Source organism: Juglans regia, chromosome 1 (genome assembly GCF_001411555.2).
Source record: "Juglans regia cultivar Chandler chromosome 1, Walnut 2.0, whole genome shotgun sequence".
NCBI lineage: Eukaryota > Viridiplantae > Streptophyta > Magnoliopsida > Fagales > Juglandaceae > Juglans > Juglans regia.
The window spans coordinates 15,856,611-15,882,482 of NC_049901.1; the positions used below are offsets into that span (position 1 = coordinate 15,856,611).

Here is a 25,872-nt window from a genome sequence, read left to right on the forward strand (position 1 = left end):
AAGCTTCAGTTTTGTTTGAATCTTAGTTTCATACGGTGCCCTGATGTTTGTTGGAGTTTTGTGGAGGGTTGTGATCAGAGGGGGAACTGTGTAGATGCTACTTAGTCTCGTTTGGTTACACAGTTCAGATGAGATGATATGTTTTGTTGAAAGTTGTAATAGAAATTTTTAATATTATTTTTGTTTTAAAATTTGAAACATTTCCACTAACCTATAATAGAAAATTACAATAAGTTTAAAACTGCGTTTGGATGTTGAGCTAAAATCAATTTTATGAATAGTAGTGAATTTAGTAGTAGAGAGAGTTATGTGAGGCCATCTAAACTGAGTTTAAAGTGTGTTTGAATATTAAAATGAGTTTAATACTTTTATGGGAAGTTGAAAAAGATTGTAGATTCCACGTAAAAATATGTGTTAAGTTAAAAAAAGTTGTGGGTCCCACATATAACGAGGTTTTGAGTTGAGATGAATTTAATAATTTGAGAGTTAGGTATTTGGATGTTAGATTAAGTTTAAAATTAGACTGAGTTCAGCTGAGTCTTGCAACCAATGCAGCCTAAATTTATTTTTTCTTTGACAAACTAAATAACAATTGAATAATAAAACAACTCTCTCTTATCTATCTTTCACTTTTGTTTTTTTCTTGCTCTTTTTCTATTCTTCACAGCATGGAGACTGCTTTGGAGTTGGAAAATTGTAGAATTGTTGGCTTGCTAGCAACCATGGTGGAGGAAAATGAAGTCTGGTTGCATTCAAGTGAGAATTTAGTTTGTTCATAGATAGCTACTTTATATGGTTAATATTAAATGTCGGTGACAATTGGTTTCATCAATTACTGTTCATCATTACATACAACACACTTTGCCAGTGCAAATATCAAATCCTAATTCCGCCCCTGCCCCTGTTCAAATCAAGTACTCAGTTCATAACTTCATCCAACCAAAGAAAATATCATGAATTCATTTGTAAATGTGATAAATCATGTTTGGAACTTAAATGGTAGAATTGTGATTACTTAGTTAAGGAAAATGGAAGAATAAATGATAATTGGTAACTAAATAAGAAAATTCTTGAACAAGAATGTCCAGATTTCCATATGAACCAATTCATTCAATGTGAGTTTTTCAAAAAACTGCGTATAACCCACTCCTAAAAATCTGGGTGTTAGTTTTGGAATTGTTGTACACTAAACTCAAATGCAGGTATTGTACATGGAAGTATCTAGTTGGTTACCAATGTCATCATTGGGAATAATATTGCCAAGCAATGGCAATCCCAGTCACTAACACAACTTTAACTATAAGTTTCAAGCTGATGAATGATGATGAAGCCGATGGTGACTGGGGATGTTCCCATTTTTTTCCTCTAATCTTGGCAGACAACATGGATAGCAGCTGAGCAAGCCGACCAGCTTTCTTGGCAGCTGCAAGCGGCATAATGAAAAGCAAGCATTAGAAGCTGATAACAACAAGCCAGTTAAATTATAGAATATTAATCACAAGGATAAGTTACATCTGCGTTCTGTAGATAAGAATGATGATTACTCAACCTACATGACTTCAACAATACCGGCGGGGGAAAGAAAAATGGATTTCCAGAGTTAACCCATAACATTTTTACATTATGTTTCTCTTTAGATAAAAACAAGAGAAGAAAATACCTAAAACGGCTTGTATCTGGCAACATTAAAGGAATTTCAAATCTCTAAATGATGAACTATCAGGGTAAGAAATTTTCTTCTCTACTTTTAGATAGAGGGTTGATTAATTCACTTCATATATCTATTGGATACTTGGTTGCATTTATGGAAAATGGGGAAGTGGTTCGTCTTAAATAAACACTTAAGCATCTTAGTGAATGAAGTAAGAAGAAAAAAGTGGTATTACAATGTGTTGCACTATAATTTGTTGTCCAAATAAAACCAATCAAAAAAAATTTGTTGTCCAAATCCTAGAACATTGAGACTAAATTAACTAAGGCCTCGTTTGTTTTGGGAAAATATCTCATCTCATCTCATTTCATCTAATCATTATAATTTTCTCAACTTCCAATACAAAATAAAATAAACAATTCAACTTTTTCAAATCCCAAAACAAAAATAATATTAAAAAATATACTCTAACAATATTTTATTCAACTTTTTAATTTTAATCTCATCTCATCTCCGAAAACAAACGAGACCTAAGACTCGTTTAATAGTTCACAATAAATTAAGGTAGGTAAGATCTCTTCTTTATTCTTCTTTGAAGATCTTTCTTTTGCACGCACAAACAAATATGTATTGTTCTTAACTTCTTAGCATTTAGTTGAAAATCAGACTTATAATGGAGCAGAGCTTCCTTTGAGCATGCTGAAAGATTATTCTCAAGTGCTATTTCAATGGATGACTGTCCTTGGGCAGTCTTCCATCTTTCTCTCTTTGGGTTTGTTTTCCTAACTTCATATGTTAGAGTGGAATCCCTTGGAGGTCCTCTCATATTCTAGCTGTATAGTTGTGGTCCTCTTACATGCTGTATGCTTGAGGCTGCTCTTCTTCTTCAATAAAATTTTCCACTAACTATAAAAAAAACTATTCGCTAAGATTAAGGTTTTATTGAATTGAGCCAAGTTGAATGGTGATTGATGATATGATTTTTCTATCCTAACCAGCAGAGATATGTGGACAAACTCACACTCAGAAGTTTTAATATAGTCGTTTATTAATCTCAATGTATATATTCTTAAATGATTCCATGCAACCCAACCTTACAAAATGGACTTAGATCATAGATGGTTTTCACCACCACAAGTGATGACTGTTATTATGTCCAATACTGTAGTGGCACAAAGAAATCTCAAATCACTTCTGAGCTAATACTACAAAAGGACTAGTCAAGGTTACAATTAGAGTTCCTTGGAATTATTATAAAGGCCAAAAACTTCTCCCTCCCACAAGATATCATTCACCACCTTCACCACCTACATACTCAATACATGGTGGTACAATTTCCCCTCCTAGATCTTTGAGGACCTCATAAGGCCATTCTGTTCTAGCTAGCACAATTCAAGTCCGACACTTCTAGTTGAGATTGTTCTAATATTATTTGTACCATTGGGAGATGTGGAGGGGGTCTTGTGGGATGTCAAAGCTCAATTGAAGGGAGTTATGGAGTATGTGAGAGATCTGATGATTAAAGTGGATAAGGGGCTAGACCTAGTCGTAGGTTTTGGTGGTGGGTTGAGAATGAATGAGGGAGGGTGGGGGGTAGATCCTTCGTGTTTGAAGGCCACAAGTGTGCCGGCAAAGGGCGTTTCAATGCCGTCACAAATAGGGTCGTTGGACGCTAGCATCTTTGTCCATGCCAGTGTCATTATGCCTCTTGAGGGAGCTGTAGGGCCTCAGGCACCAGTTGCAGATGGGGTTGGTACTTCTGTCCAGGGTTCATTTTTAGTTGAAGACGGGGGTCCCTCCAGGGTCTCGAGTACTTTGGAAGAAACAATCGAGCCTCTTTTAGAAGATGCAAACGGGGTAACAGAAGGTAGTGCTTCCCCTACCTGTTCTATTCCTGAGGGAGCAGTAGGGTCAGACAAAGTGGCACGACAAGGATCGTCAGGGGGTGGAGCAAATACGAGCAATGTTGATGGAGGGGAGGAACCTATAATGGTGACAATAACAATGGATAACAACCATATAGCTGTCGAGCGACCATATGGCAGTAAGGAAATTATTAGTTTGTCGTTGGTGCCTCGTGTGGGGGAAGGTTTAGAGTCGGGAGTGCAGTTTGGTACTGTGGCTGGAGATAATTTCGTTCCCCTGGTTTCTCTTCCTCTAATAAACGATATAGCGAGTTCACCATCGGATTGGATTCTGAATAAAGTTAACGGGATTCAGCAAATCCTGGGGCTTTCATATGGAACATGGAGAATGTGAAGACCAATTTAAAACACTACTCATTGCGATTGAGACAAGCCACGAGCTTGAAACCAAATCAAATTTTAAGGAAAGCAGGGAGTTAAAGCGTCTTTCGTGGGCAATCAACTACGATGCTAAGGGAGGTAGCTCAAGTCGAGGGAAGACTAAAGGGAGGGCATTTTGAAGACGTTCACGTAGTGGGATGTTCAAGTAGAGGATTAGTTTTATGGAAACAAGGGGCTGAGGTTGGGGAGGTATTTTGGGTAGGTTTCATGGGCTTTTTGGGTCATTAGGGGCTCTCTTGTATGGGTTAGGTGTTTTCTTGTATACGTCCAGTATACTTGGTTACCCCTATTTATATATATAATATTATTACTTATAAAAAAAAAATATATTATTTGTACCAACCCAATGAAAGTCCAAGCCGCATCTGGACTTATACTTTAAAATAACTAATCAAAATTACAATTGAAACTCCTTGGAAAGGGAAAAAAAAGCCTTCTCCCTCCAAGCAATGTGAAATCCTAGATCACCATTTCTTATGCTCAATACAAGACATTACAATCTCTTCCTCTCAAATTCTTGATGCCCTTGTCAAGCCATTCCATATAGGTGGGGCAGCTCAAGTCCCACACTCTTGACTATGATTGCTTTGATACCATTTGCAACAACATAAAAAAGCACAAGCCACATCTAGACTTGTGCTCTAAAAGGATTAGTCAAGGTTAGAATTTGGGATGACTTAGTATTTCTTCATTCATTCCCATCCAAAATCAGAGCCCCTTAAAATCATTATAAAGGGCAAGAACTTCTCCTCCCCCTAGGTAATGTGGGATCTCATTCACCACCCCCTATATTTAATACAAAGGATTATAAATACTATCGTCTAAATCATGAAAAGTGGTTGCTTACTCATTGGCCTACGAATTTGAATTATCTTAAATAAATAAAAAATGGCCAACACCAACAGATGAGTTACCTCTATTTTTTAGAAATCTTTCCTCCTCGCCAACACGTCTTCGAAGCACATTGAGTAAAGATCCAAAATATAATGCAAATGCTGTGCATGTAATTGTGATCACATTGTAAGGCATGCTAAAATCAGGAGTTGTCAAGGGTACAAGCAAGACTTCTGAGTAAGATCGAACACGACTCTTTTCCTGCACCAAAAATCCAGACTGTCTATCAGAGCAGTCAAAGAAATCAAAAGCACACTTATTACCAATGATATACAAGGAGTGGATGATACCTGAAATTTAGACAACATAGGCGACCTTTTCAAAGAGCTATCTTCAAAATAATGTGTTCTTGCATGAAAATTAGGGAAGCTTATTATTGCTGATGGAATGTCAAACCCTTGATTAGCATCTGGAGGATATTCATCAATGTGCAAAAATCCCTATGGAGACATCATATGGTAAAAAAGAATATCAACCATTTTGTAGTATAAAACCAAATGCACAATAAAGATGCACTTTACATGTTATAATAAACACTTCCAATAGTTTCTGATGTTATAACTTGCAATGTTGAATGCCAAATCATTCGAAAAGAACTCTCGCATAATACATATAGGCTCAAATGAAATTGAGGCACTAAGGTCACTGATCATTTACACAAGTTGCAAAAGGAAGCTTATGCCAGGTGAGCAAGGAATGTTTTCAAAAATTAAAAGATGAACAAAAAATAGAAGGTACATTCATAGTATAAGTAAACTACGCAGCTTCATTTCCAGTCTTGACTAGAGACCCTTATCTTTCCTTATTATCATCTTCTTCATATTCATCACAACAGACCTATGTTTTCCTTTATCCTGCTATACACACAAATAGAGACAGAGAGAGACAGAGAGAGAGAGTAAAAGAAATGTAATTGCTGATCATTAGGTTCGAAAAGTTTACATAATTTAGGCCCTCAAATTTGGAATTGTTAACTCCATACCCATGAAAAAGATAATGTAGATTTTCTCATAATCATAAACAAATAACCACAAAAACAAATAAAATTAATGGAAGCACAACATGGAAAGGGTAAACCTACTTCAGCTTCCATGGAAACAAGGCTATTCTCATCAAACAATCGTCATTAACCAAACACAAAGATAGCAGAGTACATCTCTAAATTAACCTCACCAAAAGTACAGTCATAGCAGTGGAACAGGAACCCCATGTACACTTGTACCGGGCATCCCAACTACAATACAAGCCTTCTTTGGGGTCAATATCACATCAAAACCATTCTATGGCCCCCACATTATACAGTGTTGGAATCATTTTTTTAGTCTTTTCTTTTCATTTTTTCTCCAGACAATTAAAAAAAAAAAGTCATACTGAGAAAAGATCAAATTGGTATACGGCTTTGTTGAGTTGGTATAGTCTAGGAATAGAGGAAGAAAAACTTCATGGAAAACATCAAAATTGATTTAAATGAAGGATGCCTCTTGAGTAATACAAATTTTCACCTTCAAAACCCTTCCAAAATTATTGAAAATAAATCTGGTCATTTAACAGGTTAAGAGAGAGATAGTACTTTTACATGGCAATGAAATATGAGTGAAAAAAATATTGCATATTTTTTTTTGATAGAGTTCCTTCCCGTTTTTCATGTATACAGAGTGCCTTCCCCTTTTTCATATTGCATATTAGAATTCAAAGATCGACTTTCTTTAAACAGAGTGCCTTCCCGTTTTTCATGTATACTAAATTCCATTTGCTTTACATGTTTTCAGAGTTGAGGAATAGACATTGCAGTCAGTTTGAATTTACGGTAGTTTTGAGTCCCAATAATTAGGAGAGGTAACTACTGATGAGTACAGATCATATAATAGTAGAGCATTTCAACTACCTTTTGGTCTTCTTCTTGTTTGGAGGTGGTTGATGAAGGTTTTTTTTTATTGACACCGGGTGTCCAAGAACAACGTCTTGACTAATCCCGGGGGTGCACAGGCCCTCGGCAAGGAGTTTTCCGCAAGTGCACATCGTGTAATTCAAGGGAAAAATCCCCTAGTCCTATGGCCCCTAGAGATTGTTTGCACCCAAGGGGATTTGAACCTTAAACCTGGGGCGAGCATACCCTCAAGCCCAAGGCCTTTACCACTTGAGCCAACCCCTAGGGGTTAATGGTTGATGAAAATTCAAACTGCTGAATTTGAAAATCTTTTTTTTTTTTTTCTGATAAGTAAGAAGTTTTATTGATCCACGTAAATAGGCAATGCCCAAGTACACAGGAAGTATACAAGAAAAAAACCTAATTACAAACTACCCACTACGAAAAGTAGCATAAAAGTCATTAAAGCTCACTCCATTCCATACAATGGATGAAGCCCAAAGCAACAAGTAAGAAGTTTATGACAATCTATACTTATTAAGTACATTACCAGACATGTTTGGGTCTAAATTATGAATTCATTTCAATGAATAAGAAAGATTCACTATTATAAGATATTCAAGTTACTTCATGGACACCATGTAACACTTTTCATACACCTCTTTTTTACACCTATGTAACCCATAACACCATCGGCAGTCTTTCACTCTAAATAGCATTATGTTTTGAATTGAGAAGATATGTGATTCAATCATACAACAGCAAGGCTCTTATCCAAAAGAATATGCTCATCCAAAAATAATCCAATAAAACATTGTTGAGGAAATGCTAAATCATAGATTCGTACCTTATCAAACTCTAATGTTAAAGCAGCTGATTTTACGTCACAAGGAAATTTTAGGACCAGCTCCATAACCCCAGGTGATACTTTGTCTTCAGAAGGTGAAACACGCATTTTCTCTACAACATCAGTGACTGCCTGAGGTTGTCCATTGACAAAAACTCGTAGAGTATGATAATAAACTTTAACATACCAAGGCACCACTTGGAAAATGTCAACTTCCAACTTACAACTGCCTTCAACAATATTAGCCCCCAGGAAATGCTCATTCAATCCTGTGGATATTAAGGATATTGCAATAGCACCCCTTTCATTCCCACTACCCATTAAGAACCTGCTAGCATGTAATGGTGCTTGTGGGCACGACCAAACTACAGGAGACTTCCATTTAAGTCCTAAATCAAATGGCCGAGAGTCACTGTACTTTGCAACTGAATATTCGTAAAGAACAGATGAGCTACTGCCATGCAAGCTATTCACTTCTCTGAGCACACTATCGGGATTAACAGACAAATCAAAGAAAGGGTTGGTCCTCCAACCTTCAGAGCCCACATTATCAATCCAAGATATCACATTCTCCTTCCGCACATTCTCTAGTTCAGTTACTAGACCTCCCTCAAGTTGAAGGTAAATATTACTAGACTTGGCAAGAACACACCTTGAGGTGACTTTCCTCCCAAAAATCGAACTCAAAGACCAGCTTGGTTGTAATTTAGTTTCACTGGAATAAGTATTACTAGCTCCCTGACTATCAGGCTGAAGAACAACCGTAAGTGTTTGTTTTAGTACAATTCCTGATTCCAGCCTGCCCTCAAATTCAGGTGAGGTCAAGCGCAACTGCTGAGAATGATAAAATCCTCTATATATAGAAGGTCTGTCCATTAAGACAGAAAGCCCAGCTTTGTCTCGACATGGAAGAAGCTTCAACCAAGGAGTTAGGTTCTCAGTGCAAACAGCCTCACGGGGCAATGTGCCATACCTCAGACTGCCTGAAGAAGGATGAAAGCTCCATTCAGGAGCAGAATAAGTGGTAGAAGACTCTAGGAAGTTGATTGAAGCACAGAAAAGACCCGAAAGAGTGTGGGTTAGATTCTTCCAAGAAGCATCTACCAGATACTGAGGGACATCAAACGCAGCCCATAATTCCACTCCAGGAGGCTTCGCATTGCTGCTTGAGATGGGGTCAAATCCACCCCAGCGATCATAGTTCCATCGACCTTGCGTAAAAGATAATTCCATTTCCTTGACTCGAAATTTCTGAACCTGCCCAAGCAATACGATAAAAGTTTCAAAAAATATCAAATAATAAAAAGCCAGAAAAGAGGTGACCAAACAAAGGCAATTAGGGGACATGGAAAAAAGAAATTGGACATGCAGATTTGAGAATAAGGCGAGTAACATCGTGTTATGAATGCAAAAAATAATTTAAAACTTTATGACGTAGCAATCAGTATTGCCATGTATTTGGCCTGGTAATCAAGGTGCAAGTAGAGGAAGGGTATATTTTCATCCAAATGAACTGAGCAAATGCGTAACTTGAATTTCAAAATAGCATATAATCAAATTTGCTAGGGGATAGAATTCAGTAACACAGTGCTTGAAGTTGAGTGGAGAGCATTAGTCACATAGCATAAACCTATGTTGTTGTTACTCTGATAAACCTCAATAGAAACAGTAGCCATTCGTTTTTTGTTCTCTCTCGCACTCTTTCTATTTTTAGCACTAATAGATAATACCTTTCTTTTTATGTCAATTATCAAAGAAATTTACCGAGCTGGGGTTTTAGAAACCATAATCAAAAGCACGAGACTGCAAGATCCATGAAATTAACTTTCTGTTCTCCCTATAACATATCTCACTCTCCAAAACTTTCTTAGAAACGAACAGAGGCTAAGAATAGGAACAGACACGTACCAGCTGAGCAATAGCTTTGGGGAAGAGGTGGTGGTGGCGGCCATGGGAGTCGGAGAGAGAAGGCGGAGCTCTGCTCTCGAAATGGAAATGTGCTAATACTTTCCGATCGGGTAAAGGTCTCAGCAGCAACTCTTCCGAGAATTCTTCTTCATCTGATTCTTGAAAATCCGATCCGAAAGCGATTGCGGAGAAGATGATTTGTAAGGAGAGTACGAGGAAGAGCGAGAGAGTCGGTCTTGGAAGGTGGGCCATTAGCAAGGTCTGGATTGCGGACTCCGGGTCAGTGAGCTTAGTATCAAGAGTTCGGGCTGCAAGTCTAGTACCTAGAGTGGTAGAGTGGGGGAGAGAGAGAGAGAGGAGTTGGGACGGTGACTCTAAGATCCTGATTCCAACTATAGACGATCCGGCGATCCGCCGTGAGACTACCGCAGGAGCTCCGACAAATGGTCAAAGCAAAACGAGTGGTTGGGCTAGAGCTTGAGCCATTAGAGAGCTGATATTATTGGGCTTCATGGACGATCCATATTGTTATAATTAAATTCAGACCCAGTCCAAAAAATAAAGACCTTCTTTTACCTTTTTTTTCTTTTAGAGCTGTGCTATGCATCAGCCGGAAGCCGCAGCACATCTCACATGTATATTTTTTTTTTTTTCACTCAATGCATTGAGTGTGCTGCGGCTTTGGGATGATGCGAATATTTTTTCTTTCTTTTAACAGCAGTCTCCACATGTTTACGATTTTACACTGTACACTTTGGATATAAGAACACTCCCAATAGATCTTTCATATTATCCTTTAAAATATATCATTAAAATTTACTTTTTCTATTTTAAATATTGATTTTTACAATTTACCATACATCAGCTTATTTATTTTTCTTCATATCATTTAAATATTATACTTTTTAATTTTTTTTATTCATTTCAAATATTTTCTCTAACTACCAACGATAACCTCATATCTTTTAATATTTACAATATTTTTCCATATACAATGTCATATAATATTATGTTCTATTTTAAATTAATCCAAATTTATAAGCTAAACTAAAATATAAATTAATTCAAAAAATAAAAAAATAATTATATCTGTCTCTCTACAAAACTCTCTAAAGAACAGAGAACGTACAATAATTGAAGGGAAATATTGGACTTGCAGTAATGGAAGGGAAATAATACTTTCCAGTGAAAGAAAAATGAAAATTTGAAAAAAAATACTGGACTTGCAGTAATTAAAGGGAAATAATACTGCCCAAAGAAAGAAAAATGAAAATCTAGAAAAACTATTGAGAAAGGGAAGTGCAAGAAATAAATAGATGGAGTGTGAAAAGGGGTTGAAATGAAATAAATTAAATCACAGTAGGAGAGGTGAAAGTATATAAATGGGAGAGATATAATAAAAAATTATTTACAAGTGTGAACAGTTATCGCTAGATGTAGCAGTAACACAACACTGTAGCCAATTGTAAATTGTAGACGAAATAAAGCATCCGTTGGATGCCACTTTTAAACAATTTTCTTCAAATTATACAAAAAGAAGGGTTTTACAAAACCCGATGGGAGTGCTCTAAGAAAATAATTGGAAAGGATATTTACACCCCTATCGAGCTGGGCCTAACTCATTCCGGGAGGCCTAGCGACTGAAGCATAGTCAGCCCACGAGTCAAGTTAAGAAGGAGGCCCAAAGACAATGAGCGAAGAGAGTCGACGTGAAAAGATTGGATGACATCTCCACTGACACAACCTTGCACACACACATAGTAGCAAAGCCAAGCCGTATTAAGGGGTCAGATACAAAACGTGGACAGAGATCCCGACGAGGATCCCTGTCCCTGACATAGCACAGAAGGTGGCCGCACTCACCAACCTGCCACTTAGGACATGATCTAAGAGAGCCACGCTATATTAAAGGCAACAATAAGGTACCTAGTACGGAAGACGGACGCATCTGACATGGGAGGAGGCATAAAAACCAAATTCCAAGTTAGAATATGACTTACATCCTCTCATATACAAAAAATTCTATCTAAGGATCAATGAACTGACTTAGGCAACATAGGTGTTTCACCAACCCCGAGCTCTCACCTTCCTTGTATTACAGGAGACTAAACTCGATGACCGATGTGCGAAACACATTGTTAACAATAATTAATCTACAACTCTCTTGTAACTTTATAATAAATAAATGATAGTTTATTAAACTCAATTTTAATGTAATGATACGAATGAATTGTGAAAGAGACCTCTATAAAAAGAGGAAATTTCTACAAATCTATAGATTTCTCGAGAGATAAAGGCTGCTCAAAGTATTGGCTCTCTCCTCCAGATTTCTACTGCAAATGTGTCTTCTTTAACCTCCCATAAGCCATATTATACTCCATTGTATTGAGACAAATGAGAGGCCATTAGAGACTGTAAAATCACTAAATATAGTATATTTCGACCCTAAAGAATCCATGGACTTAGGTTTTTATGCCGAACTATGTAAATTTCAGTGTCACTCTCTTTATTTATATTTTATATGATATATTTATAATTTATTTTATCGATGAACATCTAAGCACTATATCAATGTTCAAGCCGTCATCGTGGGCCATTCAAACATATTATTGGGCCATTCAATCATATTGTTGGGTTTCAATCCTGTCAAACAAAATGTACCAACAATTTGACACTATTTGTGGGATCAAGATTTATCATCCTTAAAACAAAAAAGATGATCGATGTGCTTGCAAGATCTTCTCCATAAAGGCAAATAAGTGTCCGTCCCTTCTCCTTCATTGACTATTTCTTTTGATTACATTAGGATTGTCTAAAACATAAAACAATAAAACAATAAAACAAAAACAATAAAACAAAAACAACACAAAACAAAAACAAAAACAAAAACAAAAACAAAAACAAAACAAATTTTTTTTAAAGAAATAAAGAAATCAGTGCATGGCATGATTCATGTATGCACATGCAGGTTGAACGTGAAGTGGGTGAATGTTCAACTCGCCATTAGGACCTGAGCAATGAGACTCACCCCGAGCAACAAGTGTGGCATGCACTTGGCTCACGGGCGAGCAACAATGCTCACCCCAAACAATATGTAGGCTTCAGGCAAGTAGTTTGCTCGCCACACCTGGCATGCAAAAAAGCTCACCAAGCTACACATACTTGGTAAGCACTTCACTTGCTAGACTGAAGATGGATCACGAGGTAAAAGCTTGGGTGAGCAATGTTCACCCTAAGCAATACACATGCGAGCAATGCTGCTTATCACGAATAATGAGCAAGTGCCCACCTCGAAATCAAGCAACAAATCTGGGTTGCAGGCAAGTAGCTGGCGGGCACCTTACCCCCAATGGGCAAGCATTGTAGCTCATCCTGAGCAAAAGGCGTGGCAGGCACTTGGTTCGTTCGCATCATGGGTGAGCAATGCCTCACCCTTGAGCGCAAAATGGCAAACAATTAGCCCACCCACGCAATAAATATCGGGCAAGAAATGATGCTCGACCCAGGCAACAGGCAAGCCGGCCACTAGCTCGCCTTGAGCAACAAGGATTGTAGGCTATTAATGTAGCTTGCCTCCAAGCACAAGCGCAGGAACTTAGCCCGTCCCGCGCAATAGGCATCACAGGTGAGCCATGGAGCTCATCACTTGCAAAGCACATGGCTAATAGTCAAGCAACAATGCTCGTCCCAATGAAAAATTGCGAAAGGCTAACACTCATCCTGCACATACATGGAGACCCTCGAGTGAGCAATGAAGCTCGCCCCAATGATGGAGAGACTCGAGTAACCGAGTCTTGACTGAGTAATGACCAAGGCAGTCAGCCCACCTGCATGGAAGGAGTCTCAAATAAGCAATGATCAAGGTGCACAATGAAGCGCGCCTGGGTAGAGAGGTTCAAGCAAGCATTCGAGATCACTTCCGAGTAACCAAGGGGCTCACTGGCGGGCTGTGAAGGTTGCTCTAGAGTAATGAAGCTCACCCAAAAACTTGCAATTTCACTTATACTAAACAAGTTTGAAGTTGAGTGTTCCACCCATACACCTCCCTAGAATTCTACAAGGCTCCAAAAGAGAATGAACAAATATGAACATGGCGATATAAAAGCTTACATACAACATAGTTTGCTAGTCGGTCTAAATCAACAACGCTTAGGCCTCCTAGGCTCAACCATGAGACCCCATACACTCAAGCAACACAAGAGAATACCCAAGCTAGATGAATAAAAAAACACCCAAGTACAGACAACCTCCATCAAGCAAAAACCACTTAAAGACTAATAGTCTGCATCCAGCAAAGCCGCTCAGAGACGGACAATCTCTAGCAAACAAAAACCACTCAGAGATGGACAATCTCCATCAACAAAAATCAATCAATGGCAAACAATCTCCATCAGGAAAAAATCACTCAGAAGCAAACAATCTTCATAAAGCAAAAATTAAAAACAGTAGCTAAATGGCTCGGGTTTGCCTTTCTCAAACTCGTTATTTGGATTTTATTTTCACTAACAAATTTTAGTTTTTGGAGGTTTTCCCCACAAAGCTCATTAAGATTCCAAGAGAATCTATAAGGATGAATAAGCAGGAACACACTTTACTTGCTAGTCTTGACCAAAAGTAAGTTAAGGTAATGCAGATACACATCCCAAACAAGAACCCTAGGGTGAATAAATGGAATAAAGAGGATGCACAATGACGATCAACCCCTACCATAAGAAAATCTTGGAAACCAGCCACCTAACCTTGAGCACCAACAGCGGGGTCGCTTTTGAGCACCACTCAGGCACCTCAACTCCTTATCTTTACCAAAACAGACCGCCCTGGAACACTAGCTTAGGTGTGTCGAATCTTCACCAAGGTCCTCAAGGTTGAGGCTCACCTAGGTGACTCGAGCCCTCATTACACTCTAGCAAAAGAAGAGAGAGAGGAAAATCCTAACAATGGGTTGTCTTTTGAGCCACACTTAAACACTCCAAAAATCAAACTATCACCAAACATTCGGTCATGGCTCAAGTTTGCAAGTCTCAAACTCGTGATTTGGATTATTTAAACTAATCAGTTTGGCTTTTTGTGAAAACTTCTCAGAACAGTCAGGCCGTCCTAGAGTCAGACACTCGAACCTCCCGGCACATCAAACAAGGCATACATATGCCTTCATGCAGCAGCACGATAGAGCAAGCCTCCAGCCACAATAGCGCGATCAAGAAAGACTCTTGCCAAGTGAGAAATGTTAGTGTATGTGCATGTGGCTGAGGCTAACACTCTCACAAGAAAGTCGGGCCACCCTAAAGTCAAGCATGTTGACCTCCCATGAAACTGGTGAATAGGGCTAATGCACATGTATGTGACCGGGGTTAACACTCGCACAAAAATCAAGACCACTCCAAGAGATAAGCATTCAAGCTCCTGCAAAACAAGCGACCAAGGTTAATGCACACGTGTGCGATGGAGGTTAACATTTATGCCTTAACAAAGCAGTTGAGCAATCCTCCTACTACCTCGTCAAAGTGGTTGAGTAAGCCTCCCGCTACAAAAATGGTCGAATGAAGTTCTTGTTACCTTAGCGAGAAGTGTTAGCATATGCGCATGAGACCGGAGCTACCTCTCTCACCTTAATAATTGCAGCGGGTTACTTTCAGAAAAATAGCCTTCGAACTCCATAACCGCCTTGCGGGGTTGCCTTTGGAAATGAGTCGACGAGCTTGACAACTGCCTAAGATGGACTCATGGGTTGATGGGCTCTCTGACCACTAAGTACAAGTTACAACAAACTAACTCAAACCTTAACACCAATGTAAAATTGCCTCAAGAGGGCAAGAAATCCACTAGCACCAAGGAAAATAAAAACAGTTACCAACTACGAAATACACACTCTTTGCTAATGATAGATGGTCCTAAGCTCGGTTATCAAATATACGCTCACACAAACAAATTTCCTAGAGGCCCATCCTCAGAGACCCTAGCCAAGACTTACATGTCTCTTTGAGGTCTGCCCTCGAAGACCTTCATTCCATCAAGCGACACTAAACCAGGGACAAGTTCCCAGAATTTGTATTTCTACAGTTTTCATAAGCAGTTCCATCATGGTTGACTTGAAGATTCTCAAAACCTTTTTGTTGGACAATTTGACCTCAAGAAGTGCATGCATCTATTGGATATAATATGAACGAGGTTCAACCCTTTGAAAATTCATCACAAATAATAAAAGAAAGGTTAAGGTAAGGAATAGATAAATCCAAAAGATAAACCAAGGAAGTGATCAAGCCAAAAGACTCGGATATAAAGAGGTGAAAGTGACATATATAAGGTAAGTATGACTCAACTACTCAAAAGAAAAAAAAAAAAAACCTCTATAAAATGAGAGAATATCTACAGATCTATAGACTTCTCGATAGACAAAGACTTCTCAAATTATTACATTGGCTCTCTCTAGATTTCTACAGCGAATGCTTCTTCTTTAGCCTCACCAAAATATTATTTCATCCATTGTATTAAGAGATATAAGAGGTTATGAGATACTGTAAAATTACCCAAATATAATAGATTTTACCCTCAAACAACCCGTAGATGTAGGCTTTTATGCCTAACCACGTATATTTATCTCTCTCTCTCTCTCTATTTGTACTTTATATGCTCTTTTTTTTTTTATCTATTTAATCGATGAACATCCGAGTACTATATTAACGCCCAAGCCATCATCGTGGGTCATTCAACCGTATTGTTGGGCTCCAAGTTTCAACCCATTGGAATAATGCATTAGCACTTTCCATTTTATATTAGATGTAAAGCAAAGTTTTTTTTCTCAACAAGTATGCTTCATTAGAAACTTAGAAATAGTGAATACAACTAGTCTGGACATGAAAGTAAAAAATACAGTGGTAGTAAATAAAGTAAGTAACTTAGAAATGTGGATCTTTTCTACTGAACAAGTTGTTGGTTGCTACCCATTGCGCAATGGAATGCACGCATCAATTCTGAGAGCAATATAATTTTACTATGGTATAGTCCTCGAAACTTTGTAGAAAAACCTGTGTCACTAATGATGCCTTCTATTATGCAATCAGTGTTCGGCTACATTTGTTGTAGAGCTGTTATGACTTTTTGTGAGTCTCCTACCATGACATTCTTTTTTTTTTTTTGTCTTGAGAATGCTTCTTGGACTCCTATGAGTGCTGCCCTTGCTTCTCCTAGATGTGGATTGCTGCTAGTTGAAAATGATGTCACTACAAATTGGACTTAGCCATTGTGTGCTCTGCCAACTGATGCTGAGGTGCTACCTCGTGCTCTCATAGCCACATCAAAATTGATTGAGATATGCTCTTGTGATGGGAGGGGTCTTTCAAGTAGGTTGATTGTTGTTTTCCACTCCCATGCCTTACTGTGATCTTTATAAGTCTTAAGGACTTGTGTCACAAACTGATCTATGAGAATGGTTTTGGACTCATGTATTCTCCTGTTTCTACAGTACCACAATGTGTCCATTGTAATGATTGCATACAGTTGGAAATTATGAAGATCTTCCGATAAGATATTCAACCTATTTATAGGATCTAGGATTGACAATGTCCAGCTTGAGATATCATTTCCTCTTGCAGTAGAAATGTCTAATGGCCAAGATGACTGTCTCCATAGGATTCTAGAATACGGGCATTTCAAAAAGAAATGGGAAGTAGCTTCTTCATCAATGTTACAGAGAGGACAAAGGATTTGATCTTCATTAAAATTGAGGCAGGCCTTGAGCAGAGATCTAGTTGGTAGGATATTGCTAAGGACTTTCCACAGAAAAAGTTTTAACTTATCCTGGATTTTTAGGGACCAAACCTTCTTCCTAGTTAATGAGAAATGCACTGATGGTGTATTTTTGAAGTAATTTGTCAGTGCCACATATGCAGACTTGACAAAGAACTTTCCAGTGGAGTGATGGATCCATGTGATTTTATCTCTTATATTATTGAAATGGTGCTGAGCTAATGGAATTTTCTCTATCTCATTGACAGTTGATGGAGTAAAAAGAGTCTAAATGAGTATTGTATTCCATCGCCTAGGTTCCTCAAGGATTAGTTCAAATACTGACAAGAAGGGGTCTGTCCTTAGGATGTTTGAAGATGGCTCAGGAATAGGTGATGAGAGCGTGGGTATCCATGGATCATTCCAAGCTTTAGTGTCAACTCTATTGTTGATTTGAAAGCAGAAGCTGGATGCAGTGAAGTGTCTTTGTTTCAAAAGACATTTCCAGAATCTTGAGTCAGTTGGTTTAGGAAGTATTGCTAGCCAAGATGAATCTTTCACATACTTATCAAAAAGCAAGTTTCTCCACACAGTTTTGTGATTGGTACGAAGGGACCATCTAAGTGTGCTCAAAAGGGCTTTGTTGAAAGTAGAGGTAAGTCTTAGCCCTAAACCTTCCATGGATTTTGGTTGACAGATTGATTTGCATGATTTAGGGGTAAAGATGTGAGATTTGTTTGAGTCCGAGACCCACCAAAATCTCATACACATCCTATCTATTTTTTTTCATGGTTGTTTGTAGACATCATGTAAGCTGGTATAGAGCTAACCACAGATTTGATCAAGGTTGTCCTACCAGTTTGAGATAAAAGTTTGGCTTTCCAACCAGCTAGTTTGGCTTGAATTTTGGTCATCATGTCATTGAAGAGTTCAGTGTTAGGCCTACTATAGCTTAGAGGGAGACCTAAGTACTTGATTTTTGAAGAGGCGACTTTGAAATTTAAAGAGTTTTGAATTTCTCTGGTGATGTGGCAAGATGAATTCTTGCTGAATCGAATGAAAGATTTATTTTTATTGATGACTTGGCCAGACCAGCACGAGTAAGTCTCAAGGCAATCTTGGAATTGTTTGGTATTGTGTACAGTGGCAGATTCAAAAAGGATAAGGTCATTAGCAAACAAGAGGTGAGTGATTTTGTGGCCATTTATGCTGATTTTTATGCCTCTAATATTATCCTTTTGTTCTTCTCTAATGATGAGTCTAGAAAGCACCTCACTTCCAATGATAAAGAGGAAGGGGAATAGGGGATCCCCTTGTCTCAATCCTCTCTTTGGGTTAAATAAACCCTTACGCTCTCCATTGATAACCATTGAGAATGAAATTGTGGTTATACATTCTTTTATTCAATTAATCCACTTGCTTTGGAAGCCTAGACATTTCAGGACAGTAAGCAGAAAGTTCCATTCCATATAGTCAAAGGTTTTTTCCATGTCAATCTTGATTGTCATTTGACCCGTTTTCCCTCTTTTGTGTTTTAAATGATGGAAAATCTCTTGTGCTACAATAGTATTTTCCTAGATCACTTTCCCAAGGATGAATGCGGATTGCTCTAGAGAGATGAATTTATGGAGAATATTTTTCAATCTGTTTGCAAGGATTTTTGCTATAATTTTGTAGCAAACATTTGACAGGGCTTATTGGTTTATACTGGTAGACTATGTTTGGTGATTCAGTCTTAGGAATGAAGACAATATGGATGTTTATTTCTTTGAGGAGTTTACCATTAGTGAAGAAATTCTTGATGGCCTTTAAGAGGTCCTGTTTGATGATGTCCTAGTAAGTCTTATAGAAAATATCTATGATTCCATCAGGACCAGGGGACTTAGAAGAAGGAGTTTGTTTGATGGTGTTGAGAATTTCTTCATCAGATGGTATTCTACACAAATTCTCATTGTCCAGGTTGAAATTTTTTTCAGTGAATAAATTTTTCAGGTCCTCAGGAAAACTAGATTCAGTGGAGGAGTAAATCTTGTGAAAGTGATCAAGGAACATATTTTGGATTGGGATCTGTTATCCACTAGTTATTATGATTTTTCAAACAATAAATGTGGTTCCTTCTTCTTTTCATGGTGGATGACATATAAAAAAATTTTGTATTCAGATATGTTGTGGTGAGCCATTGCAGTCTCGTTTTCTATCTCCATAAAATTCCATCTCTCCTGAGTTGTTCATTAAGACACACAGTTAGACTTTCCTCTAATCTAATGGATTGATCTATGGGGTCATTTGATTGAATTAAAGAAAGCTGAGTGTTAAGTTGTTTGATCTTTGTCTGAATATATCCAAAGCATTCCCTGTTCCAAATCTTGAGATTTTTCTTAACATGTTTGAGCTTTTGGGTGAGAATAAAGGCAAGGGTACCTAAAATGATAATGTTCCAAAATTTTTGAATCACTTCCAGACTAGAAAGGTCCCTGGCCCAAAATTTCTCAAATTTGAAAGGTTTAGATGAATTTTTTGGGCTAGAGGTATTTAACAGGAGAGAGGCATGGTCTGAAGAATTGATGGGGAGGTGGATGATGGTTACATCTAGGAAGGGCATTGTCCACATAGAGTTTGCTATTCCTCTGTCTAGCCTTTCTCGAATGTGCCTAATCCCATGTCTTTTGTTAGTCCATGTGAACTTTCATCCAGAATAACCTATGTCAGCCAATCCATATTGGTTCATGAAGTGTTGGAGGCCTTTTGGTTGCGAGGGAGAGGCAAAGGCCTTGCCTCCAATTTTTTCTCTTTGGCTCATAATTGAATTAAAGTCTCCAATGGTTAATATAGGCCCTGAAAATGATTCTGTAATTGTGCTAATTGTATCCCAAAAAATTGGTTTTTGGCTATTTTGTGCTGGACAATATGCTAGAATGAGCAACTAAGGCATATGAGCAAGGTCCGAGTAAACCATAAAAACCATAGCATTACTAGAAATTAAAAGAGGTTCTACGTCCAACCCTGGACACCACATACACAAAAGACCTCCCCATTTTCTCAAGGGAGGGACATGCATATACAAATAAAAACCTAGCTTGTTAACAACACCAACAATATGTACATCAGACAAAATTATTTTCTCAAGGAAAACTAGATCAGGTTGGTGTGTCCTGATATGTGCCTGTAGTTCCCGAATTGCAGAGGAACGGGTAAGTCCTCTACAATTCCAACAAAAGTTCCTCATTTCTAATTTGGTGGCAGGATGGGCCCTGCCACCTTGGCCATGTCAGTGAGATCAACAAGCGTCTGAGAAATTGACTGAGAATTGTTACCATCTATTTGGACTGAAGTTGTGTTATTTGGGAGGCTCCATGACTTCTTTGCTTTCACTGTCAGTTTTTTCTTCTTCTTTCTTGTGCTTTGTGCATGGAGCATAACTGACAGTGTTTGAGAATCTTCTTCACTGTGTTGTGCTTCCTCTGTTGGATTTTTCTCCAATTGGCAGTAATCGTAGCTCTCTTCTTTGGTGGCATCTCTTTCATATTGTAAGTGGGTCCCCTCTTCGTAGTCTTGCTTTGACTTTTTGGTATGGAACTGGGTGGTTGGGGAATGATTTTTGGTGCCAAGGGATTGCGGATTGGTGATGATGAGAGGGATTGTTCATGGGCTTGAGGAGTGTTTATGGCAGTGGCGTTAGTCTCTAGGCTAGAGGTAGGTTGTTTGGGTTTTGATACTGGGTCTATAGGTGGGCTCGAATCAGATGAGGGTTTAAGGCCTATGCTTATTACAGATTCTCGTTGGTCATTGAGGAAGATGGGTCCAGATAGATTTTCAAAGTGTGTTAGGATCTGCTGGTAGACTGAAGGGCCATTAATGATAGAATTTATTGCCATTCTTCCAAAGGTTGGGGTGTTGTGTGAGACAGGATGTTGGGTTAGGTTGGTGGTTAATGAGATGTGTTCTTGGTGTGATAGTTTTGGGTGCTGAGGTGCTGACCGACATGGGGGAAATTCCATTGGTGGGCTCAATGTTTGGTTGATAGATGATGGAAGGGAAAGTGGGCTGCTAATATTTATTGGGGCCACCAAATTATTTATGGCCCACTGTTCATTGTGAAACACTGTAGCCCGTTTCCTAGATTTGATCTCTGAAAGTTCTGGCCTTCCGTTCCTGGTGCAAGTTGAGCTTCGTTGGTTCATGCATGGGGGTTCTTTCAGAGGTTGCATTGCATCTTCAATGTTGGAGGACTGCATACCTTCAGAGTACATTTTCCCCTTCCCCTTTCCTTTGCTTGTCGAGGTTCCTTCTAAGTATTGTGCATCAGGCTTTTGGATAGCAGTTGGTTCTCGGATATGAATTGGAGGGAGCACAACTCTTGAAACTTCTTTTTGTATAGCGAGTTCTTCTTGAGGGGGCTGAGGGATCCCCTCTAATCATTTCGCCTGACTGAGGTGTTCTCCACCCGCATCCATGGTCCATACTTTGAGAAATCTGGAGGAAACATATAGATTGGGCACGTTTGCACTATATGGCCAAGTCTTCCACATCCATAACAGAAGTCAGATAATCTTTCGTATTGTATCAAGATCTTTCTCACTTCTCCATTTGGTCTGGCTAACTCAAAACCTTCTAATAGTGGCTGCTCGACTTTCAGTTCCACTTTGAGCCGCAAATATCTTCTCAAGGTCACCCCGAAAATGGAGGCTCTATCAGATTTTATTAGGTTTCCAAAGACTTGGCCTATCCTCTCTGCATTCTTATTTGTGGGCATATCCATTGGTAGCCCATGGATTTGGATCCAGAACACAGAAAAGTTCAAAGCAATTTCATTAATGCTAAGTTCGGGGGGACAGTGACTTAGAACCATATGGAATCCTTTGAAATTCCATGGACTGTTAGCCAGAATCCTATCTTTGTCTTGCTGCTTGGGAAATGTGAACATAAACATGTTGGTATCTATATCTTCAACAATGAGGCCAATCACAAAACACCACACTGCTCTGATTATTGCGTGGAAGGTGTTTTTGTTGAGAGGTTTCATGGATATTAGCTTATCGTCAAGGGTGAGGTTGAGAAGTGATTCATTGGGATGATTTCTACTTCCAGTTGAAGATCTTTCCATGAAAGGGCTTCCGTTTGTGTGATGAGCTTGTCGATATCAGACCAGGATGACGTCATTTCGCTTGGTTCTGGTTTGGCTTTGATTGTGGTTTGTGTTTGTTCCAGTAGAGGGGAGGAGGTTTTGGTAGAGGTTGGGGGAGGGGAATGGGTTGACTACTAAGAGGGGGATGACTCGCATACGAGGTAGAGAGCACTCATCTTAGGAGAGAGAGTTGGTTCTTTGAACTTGGGATACCTTAGCACCATGTAGACGTAAAGCGAAGTTAATTACAAGCAAAAGCAAATCAAAGTTAATGCTGGAGTATATATAGAGAATGTTATTTCTCAAGGTTATAAATTGCATGACTTGTTTCCGTGTGAAGTGTATTACATGCATGGATAATAAAGTTTCTCTCTCGACAAAGTGTCTAAAACTTTATTAAATATCTTGCATACGTTCATGTGTTCTTGTTTTATTAATTAATTAATGGTGAAGGCACTCGAGGGGAAGATGATCGGTAGGGTATCTAGTCCTATCAGAACAATAATCATAGTTCATGTACATATTTCTCACGTTCTCGTATTCTCGTTGCTCTTTATGATTCAGCTCCCAGTACTTCTCCGTATTCCACCAATACCCGGTAGAATAACAATGTTCAAAGTCGGCGCCTGAGTTGATCTGATCATGATCAACTGAGCATGCACCGATTTCAAATCCTTGAAAGTGTGCTTTAAATGGTGCATTACTCCAATTCGTTTTTGTTTGGCCTCCGTCGGTAGCCCAGCTATCTCCATTCCACAAGCTGGCTTCGATTTGCATTGGCTGTGATGGGTACTCAACTCCTATGTCTCTCTCCATGTTCTTGAACACTCTGATGGGCGTATCATCCACAAAAAATCTGCAGTACGTACAGTGTCAGAAATTAAGGATCACGTCTTGAAAATTACTGATCATCGGACAGACAAACAGTAAGAATATAGACAGAAAGACATGATCAACAGAAGAGATCATATCTTGTTAATGTTCCTACGTACGTACACAATCTGGTGTTGGTTCCAGAGAATTTTGTAGGTATGAAAATCTGCTGTGGGATCAAACCAAAGAAGAATTCTTTGCTCCCTATTCCCTTGACCATTTACAAATACATTTGTTTGTAATGTGTACGGCTTCCCTTCCCTATTCCCCAAGAACTCGAAATCCAGCTCATCATGCTTATTACCATTAGAGGTTAGCTGCATAATTATATATAGATACAGATCACCTTGAAAATAATATATGATTTTCACTGAGAATCAAATGCATCGTGTATGACATATATAGTTTAACTAATGATCAGAAATACTTTGCTCGTAAAGAAATTTCATAAAAACAAACACACAAACTGATATAATTTGATATAGTACGTCAGATTATAAAATTATTTATATTATAAAATAGATTTAACGTATTACATGAAACTATATCAATTTATGAATTTACTTTTATGAAATGATCTCTTTACGGCTATAACACTTCTTTTAATTAATTATGATAAGAGAAGGTCTTAGGATTCACATAGAAAGCAGTAACTACTCCAGCAGAATCCCTGTCGGGTAGCTTCATCTTCAAATGAAAGAATCCAGAGGCATAGCTTAACTTGGATGCGAAACCAGCCCCTACAAGATACAGAAACATCATAGAACAGAGAGAAGCAGCAATTAGAGCTACCGTTTTAATTTGCTGGCGTGTAGAAAATTAATTTAAGCACGCGAGGTTGAGTGATTGAATTAATTAATAGTACTGATTGAATAAATCCTATATATATATCGAACAGATCATCTACCTAGTTTTAGTTTTCATGACCATATCATGTAATGACTAGAAGTTTTATATAGTTTATACCCTTGATTGCTTTCGTGGAAAACTATGATCTGGTGTGCATGCCGAGGCCAGATATGCATGTATATGCATAGTGTATATATATATACATAGGGGTGAGGAAAGGTAATTAATCGATAATTAGAATATCTATTTACAAAATAATAAGATAAATAATTAATAAGAAGGAGAAGGAGAGAATATATAACCCGAAGAACTATCCATTGAGAGCTGGATTTCTCTCCCTTGATTTAGAGATAAGACATGATCAAAACCCCAAGTAACATTATAGTTTTCGTAAAAGCTAATAATGTCAGTGCCTTCAGCACTTGAAAGCACCAGATCATCAAGGAGTGGTAGGAGGAACAGTAGTAAGAAAGCTGGTACTGAAAACCCCATGTTTAGTACTGAGTGTTTCGGCTTGATTAATAGCTAGTGTTTGTGAAGCTTATAGTATATATAACACATGCATGATGAGTCTGAACGGCATTCTCCTAAGAAATATCATAAAGCAAAAAGGGCGTGATGATCAGCCTGCATGCATGCATCATTTCCTCTACCTTACCCACACGCTATTGACTACTCCACCCTATCCTCCATAACCAACCACATCATTTCAGTAGTTTTTGGAAGCAACTCAAGCGGAAAAAGCGTACACAATATATCATCATTTTGGTAGATATATATATATATATTCGATCTAATTTATGGGTATATATATATATAATTAATATATGCAGAACAAGTACAATTCTAAAGATTATAAGTTATCTAGGATCTTCTCCTTTGTCAATTAGTCATGTCTATATGCAAACCTCTCTCTCTCTCTCTCTCTCTCTCTCTCTCTCTCTCTCTATATATATATATATATATATATGTGTGTGTGTGTGTTTGTGATCAGGATTTGAGCCAAGACAGTCTGTGTTTAGACGATAGAGTACGCTAAAAGAGAACCAGAAATTTCAGCTCCTCATGATTGTTGCAGTGATGGTCTTGAAGTAAATAGTTGAAAAGTAGTACTTGGTGTACGTGCCCATACAAATTATATATATATTTTTTAAATATTTTTTAAACATATTTAAGTATTTTAAAAAAAAATTAAAAAAAATACCAATACACTTATAGTCACTTCCTTAATTAATAAATAAAAAAAAATTTAAAAAAAATTAATACATGAGCAACCAAAGCATACTAACATTATTTATTTTATATATATAAGCTTCCCTAATGTTATACTTCTGCACTCTATATGTAATATGTTTGGTGGAGCGAGAAAAGGTGTCCCGATCGGTTTCTGCGTATAGCTTATGAATCAGTAAAGTGTAGGGCCACGCCATGATGGGCTTGGCATCACAAAAACATTGGGGCTTGGGCTGTCTTACACGTCTCAGAAAAATAAAATAAAATAAAATAAAATTGAGAGCCTACATCGCTCAAAATATCGATTCTATTATAATATTATTTAATCTTCTGTAATAGATTTTGTCCTGGCATTTGCTCTTATTGATCTAATACTAATCAGTTGGAGGGCAATTGGTTCTCTGTGTACATATTTTAGGGATTCAAAATTCAAATATGAAAAGAGAAATATTTTATTTATAAATAGATTTTGTAAAAATAAATTTATAAATTGAGGTAGTACGTTAAATTGTAAAATAGATTAAGCGTGTCATATTATGAAATCATGTCAGTTTGTGAGTTTATTTTTATGTGATCTATTTGTGATTATAGCAC

General features: G+C 38.0%; 3 protein-coding genes across 3 annotated transcripts; all 3 read right to left on the reverse strand.

Moving 5' to 3' along the window:
* Positions 1-1,089: 1,089 nt before the first annotated feature.
* Positions 1,090-9,968, reverse strand: LOC109011120 (GPI transamidase component PIG-T). Its single transcript, XM_018992189.2, has 5 exons — positions 9,474-9,968; positions 7,566-8,822; positions 5,142-5,291; positions 4,872-5,052; positions 1,090-1,423 (listed from the first exon to the last, which is right to left on the reverse strand). The coding sequence occupies exons 1-5, from the start codon at positions 9,723-9,725 to the stop codon at positions 1,242-1,244; spliced, it is 2,022 nt and encodes a 673-aa protein (XP_018847734.1). The 5' UTR covers positions 9,726-9,968; the 3' UTR covers positions 1,090-1,241.
* An 11,641-nt stretch (positions 9,969-21,609) lies between these two features.
* Positions 21,610-22,302, reverse strand: LOC118348399 (uncharacterized protein At4g02000-like). Its single transcript, XM_035689963.1, has one exon. It carries the CDS (start codon positions 22,300-22,302, stop codon positions 21,610-21,612), a length of 693 nt encoding a protein of 230 aa, XP_035545856.1.
* A 386-nt stretch (positions 22,303-22,688) lies between these two features.
* Positions 22,689-24,574, reverse strand: LOC109011121 (xyloglucan endotransglucosylase/hydrolase protein 2-like). Its single transcript, XM_018992190.2, has 4 exons — positions 24,348-24,574; positions 23,836-23,936; positions 23,320-23,513; positions 22,689-23,179 (listed from the first exon to the last, which is right to left on the reverse strand). Exons 1-4 carry the CDS (start codon positions 24,535-24,537, stop codon positions 22,765-22,767), a joined length of 900 nt encoding a protein of 299 aa, XP_018847735.1. The 5' UTR covers positions 24,538-24,574; the 3' UTR covers positions 22,689-22,764.
* Positions 24,575-25,872: the final 1,298 nt, after the last annotated feature.